The sequence below is a fragment of the Tachypleus tridentatus genome, chromosome 8 (genome assembly GCF_004210375.1).
Source record: "Tachypleus tridentatus isolate NWPU-2018 chromosome 8, ASM421037v1, whole genome shotgun sequence".
Classification (NCBI taxonomy): domain Eukaryota; kingdom Metazoa; phylum Arthropoda; class Merostomata; order Xiphosura; family Limulidae; genus Tachypleus; species Tachypleus tridentatus.
The window spans coordinates 95,768,361-95,783,000 of NC_134832.1; the positions used below are offsets into that span (position 1 = coordinate 95,768,361).

The following is a 14,640-nucleotide window of genomic DNA, read 5'->3' on the forward strand; positions in this document are numbered from 1 at the left end:
ATGCAGTTGTATTTTCCAGGGCAAGAGATGAATGCCAAACCACTGGAATTTGCTGAAAACTTTATGAGAGATTTGGCAACATCTAACATATTACTGGTTCCCCTTATCCAGCAAACTTTGGACCACGGATTCAATTTTCAAATAAATTTTCGCAACACATTATAATTAACTTAAAACAAACTTCCTATCCACACCACACATTTTACTAAACAGAATTTGTACTTCCAATAATATTTATCTCTGCAGATAATACAGCTATTCTTCAATCTCCAGGGTTTCCATCTAAACATTGAGAATAATTGTTCTAGTCTTTTATATCACCAACTTCAAAGTGCCCTCTATCTAGATACTGTGTATAAGCATCTCATTCAGATTAAGTAATCATTTTTTTGAGACATGAACTACATTTTGGTGGGGAGATAGGTCAGGAGTGTCAGCTGAGACAAGTATTAATGGAAATACATTTTCAGTTCAGGAACATGTTTATTTACAAAACATACTTATGATTCACTGGCAATATTGATAAAATCCCACACTAAAAAGGTAGAGGGATCAGTACAGGCATGATCCTTACAAGAAGCATCTTTATAGAACAGGAGTGTACCAAGATAAAAATGACACAAGTGTGGAGGAATCACACCACATCCAGAACAGGTATGCTCTTTACCTGGAACTTAGTTTCTATATCAAAGCTGAAATAGAATATAAGCTATCCCCAAACAGATTGCTACAGTTCCACACTTCAGAGTTGGAATTAAGGAGTCGTGGTACCTACATCCCACATTGGTGGCTAGGATTATTGAACTGCACTGATATATATATATACTTTTCACTGGATCTCAACCTATAACCATAGAGTAATGTATTTTGCACCACCAGAACAACAAGAAGAAAGTGTGCAACACCTAAGTGGATAAACATCAAAGTTAAAAGGCAATATCCAAGGCACAGGATAATGGGATTGTACATGCCATGCTCAATCAAACAAAGTGAACTCATCTAGTTCAGAATTATGAACATTTATCTTCATTCCCCAACCAAGAGGACAAGAAGTTTTCTGCTTGTCTCTGAAATTATGGAGAAGACATGGAATTTGTGCTCAACCTAGGATGAGATCACTGTGTATTTGAAATTATGATGCAGATAGTGAACACCTTCTATGAACATTGATCAAAGAGAACAGACATCCACTCCTGAATCAGATAGTTCTGTGTCAAACCTGTACCAGAATTATGAATAGGCTCCCATGGAGGTTGGTGACACTTTTACCAACATCTTAATAAAACAGTCAGGGACCCAAGTAGGAAGGCCCAAACTCTGCTATTACCTCTAAGCATGGAGGAACAGTCTCTGTCTGCCACTCCAGCGACTGAAAATTGGAGATGGCAAGGACTTCTGAACTTCCCGAGTAGAGTTTAGGGGTGTGGGGGAAAATATGTTGTGGAGTCCTGAGGAACAGTTCTCTGCATTTTTAAAAGCAAACCAATCCCTTTATTTAACCTGAAGATTGGCAGGAATGTGCAGGATACCCTTTAACTTTACTTTAATACCAGCCAGTGGGTACCTAGATGGTCTTATGGAACATCCCATTTCGATAGAGCCTATTGCAACTTGTAGTCATTATGGTGTTAGATAGTTCAAAATTGAATAGAGAAAGCACATGTGACTGGGCAACACTTACCACAGAGTGGGATCTAGTAATAAATAAAAGGACCCTGGAAATAAAAAGAGTACAGACTTAGAAAAATACTCACCTCTGACTAAAGTCTCACAGATGTGATCAAAATAGTTACAGGGGACAGCAAAAAACCATCAGAAGAGAAAAATGCCAGATCGTGTAAGTAATGAGATAGGAAAGTATTGGTAGTAGTCAATATACCAGCCCACACCCTGTCTTCAAGAGAGAAATTCAACAGGGCAGTTAGTGACATGGAGAAATGATGAATCTGATGAGATTCATAATAATACTCTAATAATAATTCATGATACGACACATGAATCAATTTCCAAAGCCACCTTGCAAGGGTAATGAGAGAGAAGTCATGATAAATGAAAGATCCCAATGAATGAAAAGATGAGTTAGTATGAGCCATATAATATTAGAGAGCTCTGAGAGGACATGCCAAAAAAATCAAAATCAAAGTGGTCACAAAACTGAGAAATGTTTGGCATATAGATTGATGAGAATGATCTTTCCCCTTTCCAGAGTGCTAGAATCTCAGGAAGAAAAGGTCTATCAAGATAAAGCAGGACAAATATGGAATGATAAAAAGTCCTATGCATGTGGATTGTAAAAAGCTCTAACTTGCAATGTCCATAAAAAAAAACAATTTAAGAGAAAGGTGAAACAAAGAACACAAAGCTAAGGGCTCCAAGCAAGGATGAGACCACGTGTAAAACGACTGTAAAATCCCAGTTCTGTAACTGAAAAGATCACTTGGGCAAAAGAATCTGAAAGGATTTTAGTACACCTTATATAAATGGAGATTCAAAAACCTTCCAATATTTGTATTACCTAAAAAGCAAAAAGGTTTAAATTCCTTTTAATACACCAATGACAATAAATATTTCATTTCCATTGATAAATGATCATATCTGGCCTACGGAGAGATTTAGTTAAATAGAGAGAAACCCTAGAAAATAAACCCTTATGCTGAGCAAAGGACTTAACCACTTCCAAACATGAAGATTAAGTTTCTGAGCATCTGGGTGGAGAGTATCTGATAAAAGTTGTCTCAACAGAGAATGCCACTGTGGAGGAGATGGACATTCTTACAGATACTGAGGAAGTGGAAACGATGCATGAGATGGCCAATATGGTGTAACTGAGGGAACTTGATAAAGAGTAGAACAAATCATCAACAAAACTCAGGGCAGTAGTTAAATCAGTGGAAAGGCATGCAGATATAAACCTGTAAAGTGCTGACTGAATGAATTTACTGCCAATGCTTAAGGATGAGGTGAGGTTTTAGAAACCAAAACAAATGCAGTTGACAATTTCAGTGAGTCACAAAGGCATTGACTATTGCAGACCCAATCGAGAGCAAATTCATTGAAAACTGGGTCAAGACAAGTGATCTGCAATTGACTTCTTCACTCCTGGAACATGACATGCTAAAATCCTGATACAATGGGAATGAGCCCAGTAGAGGTCCAAGGTATAACAAAGACCTCAAGAAATCTGAAATACCACCAAAAATTTTCGAAATGCACTATCACAATTTTTCCCTTCAAAAGAGATAAATCTTAAACCATTGCCTGATGTACTGCAAGGATTTCAATACAGTTCATATGGAGGGCAGACTTATCCAATCCATCCACCATTCTCAATCAATGTTGTCACTCCTGAGTAAAGAGAGAGGATGATCCAAAGGATCATAATGCATGATTCACTGGTCATGTAGTGACCACTGAAGAGATCTCATATCTGCTTGCTCCAAAGGAACAAGAGGTTGAGAGATGCCCACATTTCCAAGAGAAAGAGAACCATTTATGCAGTAGAAAAAGGAAAAGAAATAAAAGCCAAGCAGCTCTTTTCATGGCTTGAAGGCTGATAGGGATTGGTTGAATGCAACTTAAGTGAGTATTGAAAAACACAGTCAAATGGATAAAACATTGCATCAATGTCAAAATAAATTTCTCCAATCTGATAAGGAAGCCCAATTTTGTGGCTTCTGAAAGCAAAAGCTCAGTGTTGTTCTCCAAATTGATAGGAAGGGACCAGAAGGAGCCAATTGTCCAAATAATAATGTATACACAAGCCCAAGAAATGCAGGTAATAGGAAAAAGCTCAAACAACTCTGCAGAAGACATAAGGTGCTGATACAAGACCAAAGATAGAGCCTGGTACTGCAGCACCTGACCCTTGTGCACATAACTGAGAAACCTCCAGGAAGATCTTACTGTGGGAATATGGATATAAATGTCAGTAACATCAATAATCCATGATGATGAGAAATCTCACTTGTAGAAAAACATATATATGTAAAAACAGTTGATATAGGTTGAGAAAATTTTTATGTAGAGGAGCGAACAATGTTTCGACCTTCTTCAGTCATAGTCAGGTTTACAAAGTAACATCAAAGTTAGTCATCCAGAGTCCAGGTACAAAGTACCATTGCAGATTTAAAAAAAATTTCCACTGTACAGCAAGGAAGATCTAAAAATTGGCTGAATCTAGACTCATAGGTGATTAAACTCCAATCTCCAAAGTAATTTATAAATAGAAACGAAAAAATAACCATAGAAATGCCAACTGCATTCAAAAACATAACTTAAGTAGAAAGAAATCACAATACTCCTGTTGATAGAAACCTAAGATGAATGCTTCATTGTGATAAAGTAATAACATTATCTGAATGAGTTTCTTATACACAGTACCTAGATAAAAAGTGCACTGAAGTTGGTGGAGAATTTTTACAAATTAGAATGCGTACGAGGCATTCAACTGAGGTGTAAAAGACCGGAGAGAAAGATGCATTGCTTGAGAGCATTCAGCCTCCTTCTTTGGCCATTAGAGGTCTTGGAGAAGCTCCTTTTCTCTAACAATTTTGCAGGTATTCCATATTCTATGCTATCTCGTGTAGATATGGCCCTTCTTCACACTTCCCTGCTGACACTGGCCCCTGCTTCCCAGATGGTTTACTGCACCTCCTATGTTGGTTTCTAGACCTACTCTGTCAGCTCTGCATTCTATCTGAACTCAAGGGAGATACTGCTCTTATCAGCAAGCATCCTCAGCTTGTGTGTGTGGAATATTGACAGTGGCATCAGTGACTACCCTACAGCATCTGATAAATTGTGTGTTTACAGGAGTTCTTCAATGATCAGTATATGATTCAGGTTGTTAACAGAGAGATGGCCCTTCACTCCTTCTCCTCCATTGTCTTCCATATAAGTTGTCTTTCCCCTCTCCAAGGATTGTCTTATATCTTCTGCATAAATAGGTCATAGAGTGCATTGAAAAAACGAGATAAGTAAATATATAAAAGAAATGAAGTCACTCATCTCACTTACAAATGAGCTGACTTTCAACTTGCTCAACCTTGGCTGTTTTTTGAACAGGAACAACATCACAATAGGCATCTTTCTCCCCCCCTCTCCCCTACTTTCAGAGATATGTCTTTGTATGAAGAGATAAGTAATTGGTATTAAATTCATAATGCCTGGAATATGAGAAGTACAAGAACAATCTGATGATTGTGGGCCCAAACAAGATGATCCAAAACAAAGAGACCTTGAGTGAGTGCCCCTTTGCTTGGAAACACCAAAGTGGAATTATCAGAGTAAAACCTTACCACTACCCCTTACAACAATTCAAGAGCCCAAGATATGTCATTTCACTGAACTGACATAAACTGTAAAACATTTATAGGGAGAGAAGAGTCTTTTTTTTGTTCCAAGGACATGTTATTTCATATCTGCTGACAAGTTCCCAGTCCCTGGATAAAAGCATTCATGAAAAGATCTATATCTGGACATGGGGGCTTGAAGAGGGACATCTACTGTCACATTATTCCTGTTCAACTTCTTGCCAAAATTACTGAACTGTTTGGAATCTAATAGGCTTGCTGGACAATTCAGCATATCCTTGCAATTCTGTTGGCCCCAAGGAATGAGTGATTCCAAGGATGCCAACTTCTCCTTGGCCATTTTAAAGACTTGTGAAAAATGAGGAATGTAATTCTTTCTTTATTCAATTCACAATTTCACCCAACTTTGCTCTTTCCTGGAAAAATTTCTGTGGGTGCCTATGCACTTCTCCAAAAGAGATATAATCACCCTTACTGATGGCAAAGAATAAGACTGTATTTAAGACTGGCCTTGAGGAATAAAGGGAAAATTGAGCCATACAGAGACAGGAATTGAAAAATACCTTCAAATGATAAAGCACTGCATTAGAGAAAGAATAGACTTCTCCTTTTAGTGAGAAACCTAGCCTTTGCATCTTTGGATAAAAGAATTCAAATGTGAAGATTTGCCAAGCAGCAAGAAGAAGTGAGAAGAAGCCAGTAATCCATATAATGGTAAGTATGAATGTCCAGTGAGTTAAGATGGTGCAAAAAGGATCAGACTCTCTGGAAAACATGTATGGAGAGGATGAAGGGCCAAATAGTAGAGCATAAAATGAAAACAACTGTCTCTTGGACAAAATGGAGATACTGACACAAATTATGACTCCATGGTTGGAATATGAAGGTAGGTACTTGCAATATCAAACTCTGTTATCCATAAACCTAGTGCAAAGTGCCAAGATGGGAAAAAAACTATGGTAAGCTAAGAAAACTGAGAAAAAACGATTTAGACAAGAAAGACCAACAACAGGTTGCCAAGTACCCATCTTCTTCAGTGTTAGAAAGTTTCAAAGGTTTTTATTTTTGAAACAGGAGTCAATGCACTCTATGACCTATTTATGCAGAAGATTTTGGATTGCTAGTGTTTGACAACTGGATATAAGACAATCCTTGGAGAGGGGAAAGACAACTTATATGGAAGACAATGGAGGAGGAGGAGTGAAGGACCGTCCCTCTGTTAACAACCTGAATCATATACTGATCATTGAAGAACTCCTGTAAACATTTTCATTGGGATTACACTCTGCGGCAGGTGTTGTCTTGTAAAGTATACTTATATCTGAATCCATAATAGCTATTAGTTGGCCAATCAATAATTTTTCTTGTAGTGACAAGCTTTGTTGAGATGGGTTTTCCTTAAGACCACCTTGTGCATTTTCATGGTGGTACACAATTACAACACAAAAGTAAATACTGGACTGCCACTGACTATCATGAATAAAGTTGAAGGGGGGTTTGCCCATCCCTACTGACTCCTAGAGTGAATAAACTTGGAGGCAATACACTAGATTAGTAAGCAATATTATTAAAAGGTATCTCATTTTTTGACCAGGTCAACACATCTACAATAAAAACTTGCCCTTTTTTTGTACTGTGTTTGTTTTGATTTTGTTTGTGTACTGTCTCTTTCTTTATGAAAAACTCTAAAAAATTCAGAGGAAAATGCCACATACAATTTAGAACTCACAGTCCACTGTGAAAGAAATTACCACACTGCAAATTCTGGATTTCTAAGTTTAGTGTACATTTTAGTTGTGTACTAGGATTGTTCAAAGACTTCACAATCCAGGAATGAAAGTATTGTAGACTTTCTTTCTTTATATTCTAATTTAAATTTTTGTGTTATTGTTAGAAGGAATTTAGCATAACTTCATGACGTGCATCATCTAAAGCTTTCCTGAGTTCTAGAATTAACATTATATGATAACTTGGGGTGAAAAAAGTCTAATAATATTTAAACATAAAAACAAAAGATGGATAGATAGTTCATTACTAAGAAGGTTAGTACGTGAGACAGTCAGCTAATGAATCTGTTAATGTATATAGCCAAATTCACAGTTTGTTTGTCAACCAGTTTTGAGCTGTGGTATAGAGATAGAAGAAGAATTTAAGTAAGTGACTGTTTAGCTGTATTTGTGAATTATGACTATCAACAAATGTAGTCTATATAATTTCTATGTTACAGTTGAAGAAATAACTTAATACAAATAAGTGGACTGAATGTTGAATTATTTTCACTGAATAATCAAAAGTACCTACCTAACAGCATAATATAATAAAACAACCTTTGTATTTTAATCTTTACGCTTAAACACTATAACCTATAGGAACGCTAGTGAAACTTCATTTGTAAACATATATATATCTAAGATGTTAGCTTACAAAAATTAACATTTATTTCTGTTGAGAATAATATCTATATCACTATGGACATTTCCTTCCTATTTTTCTACTAACACATACATCCAGTGAAAAGACGTAAAGGTGTTTTAAGTTTATATATATATACACACACATCATTATATTAAAAACAAACCTTTCCAAGAGAAAGCAGAATCTTCTGAGCAGCTTCTGCATTTCCTTCCCTTAGAAACAATTGGCATATGGCTAGGGTATCTATGGCCCCAGTGTTCATGCCAGAGTGACTGTCAAAAAATATTAATATCATTAGTAATACATGTAACAACAAGACATTTTTTGAGGTATCTGTAAAATAGTTATGTCAATACAAATCACATTAAAAAAAAAAGATATACACTCAAGAATTAAACAATAGGTGCTGCTGTTTATACAATGTTAATGGCATGCTTCATAATATAGCATTTTTAATTATATGGCATTTTAACTGAACAAATTATATAGTGCTCTACTCTGTTGACCTCTCACATAAAAAAGTGAATTGCTCAGGATGCTCATCAGACATGCATGTTTTAAAGAGTAGGTAAGAATGATAGCCATAAAAGGAAAGTATAAAATTGTTTTTTATTTTGTGAAGGCTTTTTAAAAACTGATAAAGCATGATTATAATTACACTAGTCATAAGACATTAATATTAGGACTGTTATACTTTCAAACATCATATCTTTTACTTATTCTGTTACGAATTTTCAAGAATATATACAAATATATAATAACAGTATTTCAACCACACTACGTTCATTGCTGGCATCATGCTTCACTCAATCTAGAGCTCAACATTTTGACTGAGATATAACAAATACTTTATTGGTCAGAACATGTCCAAGCTGCATATTCAAAATTTTCTTTCTATCCTCAAGTCTTCTTGCCTCACTGAGATATAAAAAAATAAAAGGTAAAGCCTACACAGTATTCCCCTTTCAAGTCATGCTGTCATTCAAAAACTGTCATTAATTCTCTCTTACATTGTTACTGGATTACCTCAACAAATACAAATAGTTTTTTTAACTTTACAGGATTCTTATACTTTTATTTTGGTTTGAGTAAATTGTAGTCATAAGCAGATATTCAGTCTCAGTTTAATTATTTGTTTATGTTTTTTCTGAAAAACTAATCAGACATAAAAGTTGAACAAGACTAGCTCAGGGTAACTGTAACATGTGGCTTTAATTTTATGGGTTGTTTAGACTAAGTGGGTAATTGCCTGTCAAATTTAGTTGAGGTTGAAAGGGATTTGTAAAGTGATACAATTGACAGCAAAAAGATGACAAAATGTTAGACAGTTGAAGTTATAATAAATAACTGTAATTTTCTATTGAAATCTGCAATTATTCTATGTGGGGAAAAAAATAATATATTTTTGATTTTATCTCATGTTTTTAATTCTTTTTCTCTCTATACATTGATGATTTTGCTGAAGTTGGAGTTAAGGAAAATAAAATAACAAAAATAGTTTCACAAAATATATTAAATAAAATATGAAAAAAAATATTTTTACTCAGCATGAAAATCATATTTCACTAACAATAATAAGCAAAGCTTTATAAATTGACAAGTAAATCTTTAAATGCAATAATTTGTTTAAAAATCTGTCATTATTTGCATACTACAGACTGTAAATGAATACTAAAAGCTTTCCAAATTTCCTGAAAATACATTTAATAAGTTCATGATTATAGCAAACAATAATAATTATAGCTTCATGGAAATATGGTTGGTCCAATGGACCAATGCCACAAGCACAATGTTGATTATTGTACATACAATAAAGATATAAACCAATCAAATAATATGACTGAAGAAAAGGATCTTGGCACAGAAGTTAATTTCTCATTTTCCTTAGTGAAGAATGTATTTGAGACAGATATTCATTTTTATGTACCACTATGAGCTACTACCTCATGTGCACTGCTATTTAATTTATTTCTCACATTACAAGGTATCTGCCACTATACATCAACTTCTACTGTATTAAACTATGATGTAATCATCATTATATTACAACCCTCCATTAACAGGAGAGCAACACAAGCATAGTAATCCTCATAAGTACTTTAAAAGGCAAACTAAATTCATTAAAAGTAGGAAAGAACAGCAGGGGTGGTGGAGAGTATCTTTTTTTTTTAAACATAGGTTTCAAGCAGATATGTTTGTACCTTTTGTCTGCTAAATTACATTTTTTTAAAAACAAAAACAGTTTAGTTACTCAGATTGATAAATTATAGTGGAATTTTATGGCATCAATATGTCATTTAACATTTTTTTTGGTTATTCAAATGTATACAATAAATCTAAAAAAAATTTTTTTCATATTCTCCACATGCAAAATTTTAAAAGGCTTAGCAACCAAGTACAAAGGTCACAGCTAGAAGAGATAATTATTTGCTTTACTGCTTTATTTACTGCTCTATGTTTTAAGCAAGATATGTTTGTGAACTTATTTCTAAACAGTAATAATCTATATAATGTATAATCATAAAAATGTGACTATATATTACAAAATACTAATCCACTAAAACACAGCCAAGACTTGTAAAGACAAAAGTTCAGTTTTATTGCAGTGCATGTGTGGCACGACAATGTAACTTCTACAAATAAAATAATAATATTATATGAAGTTATACTGTTATGAAATTTAAGCTATTTGGTCTAAACATTTATGTTTTTGTCTTATAACCTGTTGTCATTCTGGAATGAAAGAAGCAAAATTTACATTTATTTCCTAATTTCTTGTGGTGGTTACAAGATCAGACAAATCTACCAAACCCAGACAGAGATTCATCAGAGGAAATTTCAGATAAAATAAATTTTTTCTTAAGAAACATTTGATAACAATCTGGACATTATAAGATTATACATGTGAAATTAGGAAATTTTCTGATGGATAAAAGTATTTTTAATCTTAAAATAAAAATTACTTTGCATAATGGATATGCAAAACGTGATATAAAAAATGCATAAGAAACGCTGCTTAACAAAGCTAAGGACACAATAAAACACTGATATTTTGAATATGAAAGCACTGTAATGTTTACTGCTAGAGTTGACAAATTTTGTTAACATGTATTTACTAATTTAAAAGTTATAGCATGAAAACTAAAACAAGTAGAAAATGGTTAAGAGGTTGTAGCTACTAATGCTTGTGAGATATACCTACAAACACTGCTTTACCTTTTCTTATGAGTCAATCTCTTCTTTAAAATTAGTATAGCTTTTTCTGAAAAAATAATAAATGGTTAATTGTTAGTCCTAGGGACTGAGCACATGCTGAAAAAAGTTAAACTTATAACTACTAACTGCAAGATCTACCTACAAACAATGCTTTACCTCTTCTTAAGTGTTAGTCTTTTCTCTAAAATCAGAATAGCTTTTTCTGAAAAACGTAATAAAGGATTTATTCTTGATTGATTGTTTAGGCAGAGTATTCATGATAAAATCTTTGTAGAATGGAGAGCAACTTCCTGTTGTGGAGACAGAAGTGTAGAGAATGTCTTTTCTAAAGTATTCTTCCACACTTGTGTCTCCACAACAGGCAGCTGCTATCCATTTTACAAAATTTTTATCAAAGGATTTATTGTTAAACTCTTTAAGTCAAGAGAATTCAGGTGGCATAGTGCAAACTAGAATGGTAACATCTTTGCTGAAGAGACACAACAGCAAGTATTCTGCAAAAGTTTATTTCCTCACTTTTCACCTAACAGCTTTACCAAAAGGTAGACACTCCAAACAGAGTAAACTGCTTATGAAATTAAAAATTATAAAATTGTGTTAGCTAAATATGTAACATGAAACCAAAATAATGTTTCAATAAATACAACCTTTTTTTAATTTATGCAAGACAAAAATACAGGGAAAAACTTGAAACTTATCTTTATACTTTTAATTCAACAACATAAGATCATTCAAATCTATAAAAGGGACCTTTACAGAAGTAACCAATATCAAAGAAAAAGTACAAAAAATGTTATAACGGTTATTTTAAATATTCACCCTATGTTAGGAGATTAATGAATATAACATATGTCACAATGATTATGTTAAATATTTATTTTCATTTATAAAAAATTTAAGTTACATAAATAAATGTATAGCACTGAATGATACAGCACAATATGTCAGAATTAACATCCAAATAAAGTATGTATCTGAGAATGGTTATTTCAAATATTTACTTCAGTTCATAACTTAATGATAAAGGAAATGGACATTCAAAAACTTTTTCAAAAATTGAAAGATTACATGTCAAAACTGTTTTGCTTCTTATTGAAAAATACGAGAATGATTATTCATCCTGACTCTGTTACATAATAAAAAAATGCTTATTTAATTATTTTGTTATTATGTATAATGCTACAAAATAGGTTATCTATGTTATGCTACCACAGGTATTGAAACCCAATTTTCAGCATTAGAAGCTGTGATATTTACCACTGAGTTACCAGAGTGCCATTAATTAATAACTAACCTGTTTTATATGTAACCATTTTGGAGAGTAAAATAATATATCCTAGCTTTTCAGGATCATTTTCTGCAAAGATGTCTAAAATCATGTCTGCAACTATCTGTAAACAAAAATAAATATTGAAATTAATGGAGCTCATTAGAATTAACATTCTTTAATTACAAACATCTAGAAGATTTTAAGAAATTCTGGGCTTAGACAAGTACTGAATAATTTGAAAAAAAATCTGTGGTATAAAGAATTGCTTTCCCAAATATCATCCTTAATATCCCTTCATGGACTAATTCATAGTGAAATCTATGCAAACTCTAAAACTCCAACTAAAATAATAACTTTACTATTGCAACCAGATAAAAATTCAACTATCAAATGATGACAATAAAGTAAAAAAGAAAATTTAACTATAGTACCAAAAATCAAATTAAATACAGTCATCCACAATAAGCAAAAAAAAACGTTTTTAGGAGAAATTCACTTTTTACCCCAACAGTATTTTATGCATGCAGTTACAAACTGTAGCATTTTTAATTCACTCTTCTTTTTTTAATATAACTTCTCCAGTTTGTCAACAATAAGGTAATAGTTTTATTAGTTTAAGAGTTCAATAATAAAAGTTCATTTTATGTTCATTTTTGCTATATTTTCACAATTGAAGATGTAATTGTAGCTTAGTGGCAGAATTTTCTAGTATTCTAAGGAGAAATTCTTCCTGAGTATGAACTTTTTAGCTTGTTGTTAAGCCAAAAGCTATGAAATGCGGTATCTATGCCCTTTCCATCATAGCCACTGAAACCCAATTTTTAGCATCATAATCACTTGCACTCACTACTGGGGTTAGTGGTATTACAAGTATTATAGTTTCAAAACTCCAACAAAAAAGAACTGCTGATTTATGAGTGAAAAAAACCTGCATATGACACACTCAATCTTATAAAATTTACTTTGAATAATTTAAGTAATTCATAAAATATTCCACAGCGTTAACCAATTTCATTATAAATCATTTCAGACGTTCAACCTTCTTTCTTCAGGTCAGAAAAACTTGCAGATTCAAGAAGCCTTCACCTAAAAGGAAAGAAACTCTATAATCCAAGTGCTTTTGAAAGCACTGTACAATTTTTTATTCAAAATTACTATCCCTTTGCCCTTATCCACTTGAAGAATTACTGAATTATTTAATGAATTGATGTGTTTTATAGATCAATATGTTATTGTGAAAGTGTTTATTTCGAGTGTTGCTTACCATACAAAATTTGACATTCACCTACCAATGGTCACACACTGGTCATCAATAGTCAAATACTGTATTGCAACATTCCTTACTTGTTTCTACAAGCTACTTATTTTCAATATAATTATATATGCAACATGTGTACCTGTATCTCTGGGGCAATCTTTTTGTTTTGTTAATTAATCCTGACAAGAAATAAAGGAAGTACATTATATATAAATAATTTTGAAGCATCACCACATCATTACAGTCCAATCATCATGCCCAGTTATACTGTATGTAACAATAAGTATCTCTCTGCAGCATAATTTCTATTGCAAAAGGCTTTCCTATAAGACTATGAAGTACAAAGCTTACCAGGGTTTCCTGCAGGCTTTCCATAATGTACCTAGTGTATGATGACAATTATTTTACAATACCCATTTTAGTAGTTTAGTCATACAGAAACTTCTTGTTTCTGTGTCTTTATATGGAACAGCATGAATATCTATTTCATTCTTCAGCTCTTTTAAGAATGCAACAATTGAACAAAAGGTATGACTGCAAGCTTTGTCTTGGTAAACCCACAGCCTCTTGATCTTGTTTACAAACAGAAATCCTTAAATACGTTGCATACTGTTACTTGAGTAATATGAATTGATTTGCCACTGATCTATGTGTTTACAGATTTTCACATTCTATAAAATGCCATATTTTGCTTTGATACAAAAGGCTAGTCTATGACTTGTTACAGGTTACTTTATAGATAGTACTAGTTCTGTAACTTGATCCACGATCCTCTGTTTTCCAATGCCATTATGTATGGGAGATATCTCCACTTTAAAATTTATAAATCTCTGATCTGAACACATTTTAAAGATATCAGTGCATGCACTATTTGCATCAGAAAAGGTTGCAACATACCATTCCAAAAAAAGATATATTTTTGTGGCATCACACTACCAAATAAATGGCAACAATTTCAAAATCCAGTTCCGAAACATTTCTCCACTGTGACTTCTACTGGTTGCAACTGTAAAAACTTGCTAAGTTACACATTTAAAATCATTTTAATATATAATACTCAACCCTATTTTAATATAACATACCCAACCCTGTAGACTACCTATATGTCAGCAGTGGTGATAATATTATAGATGGTTCATGAAACTATAAATATGTGAAAATGGTAATAA

At 33.1% G+C, this 14,640-nt stretch overlaps 1 protein-coding gene across 7 annotated transcripts in view; it reads right to left on the bottom strand.

Annotated features, from left to right (window-relative positions):
* LOC143222993 (BLOC-2 complex member HPS3) overlaps nt 1-14,640 on the bottom strand; it is a 99,263-nt gene that overhangs the window by 43,483 nt on the left and 41,140 nt on the right. For all 7 annotated transcript variants that reach the window (XR_013012605.1, XR_013012603.1, XR_013012604.1 and 4 more), the window contains exons 10-12: nt 12,238-12,334; nt 10,944-10,989; nt 7,891-7,999 (exon numbers count right to left, since the gene is read on the bottom strand). Coding sequence is in view for 4 of the 7 variants with exons in the window: in XM_076450326.1 (XP_076306441.1) it covers nt 7,891-7,999; nt 10,944-10,989; nt 12,238-12,334 (252 nt within the window). In the remaining 3 variants the exon portion in view is untranslated. The remainder of the gene's footprint in view (nt 1-7,890; nt 8,000-10,943; nt 10,990-12,237; nt 12,335-14,640) is intronic.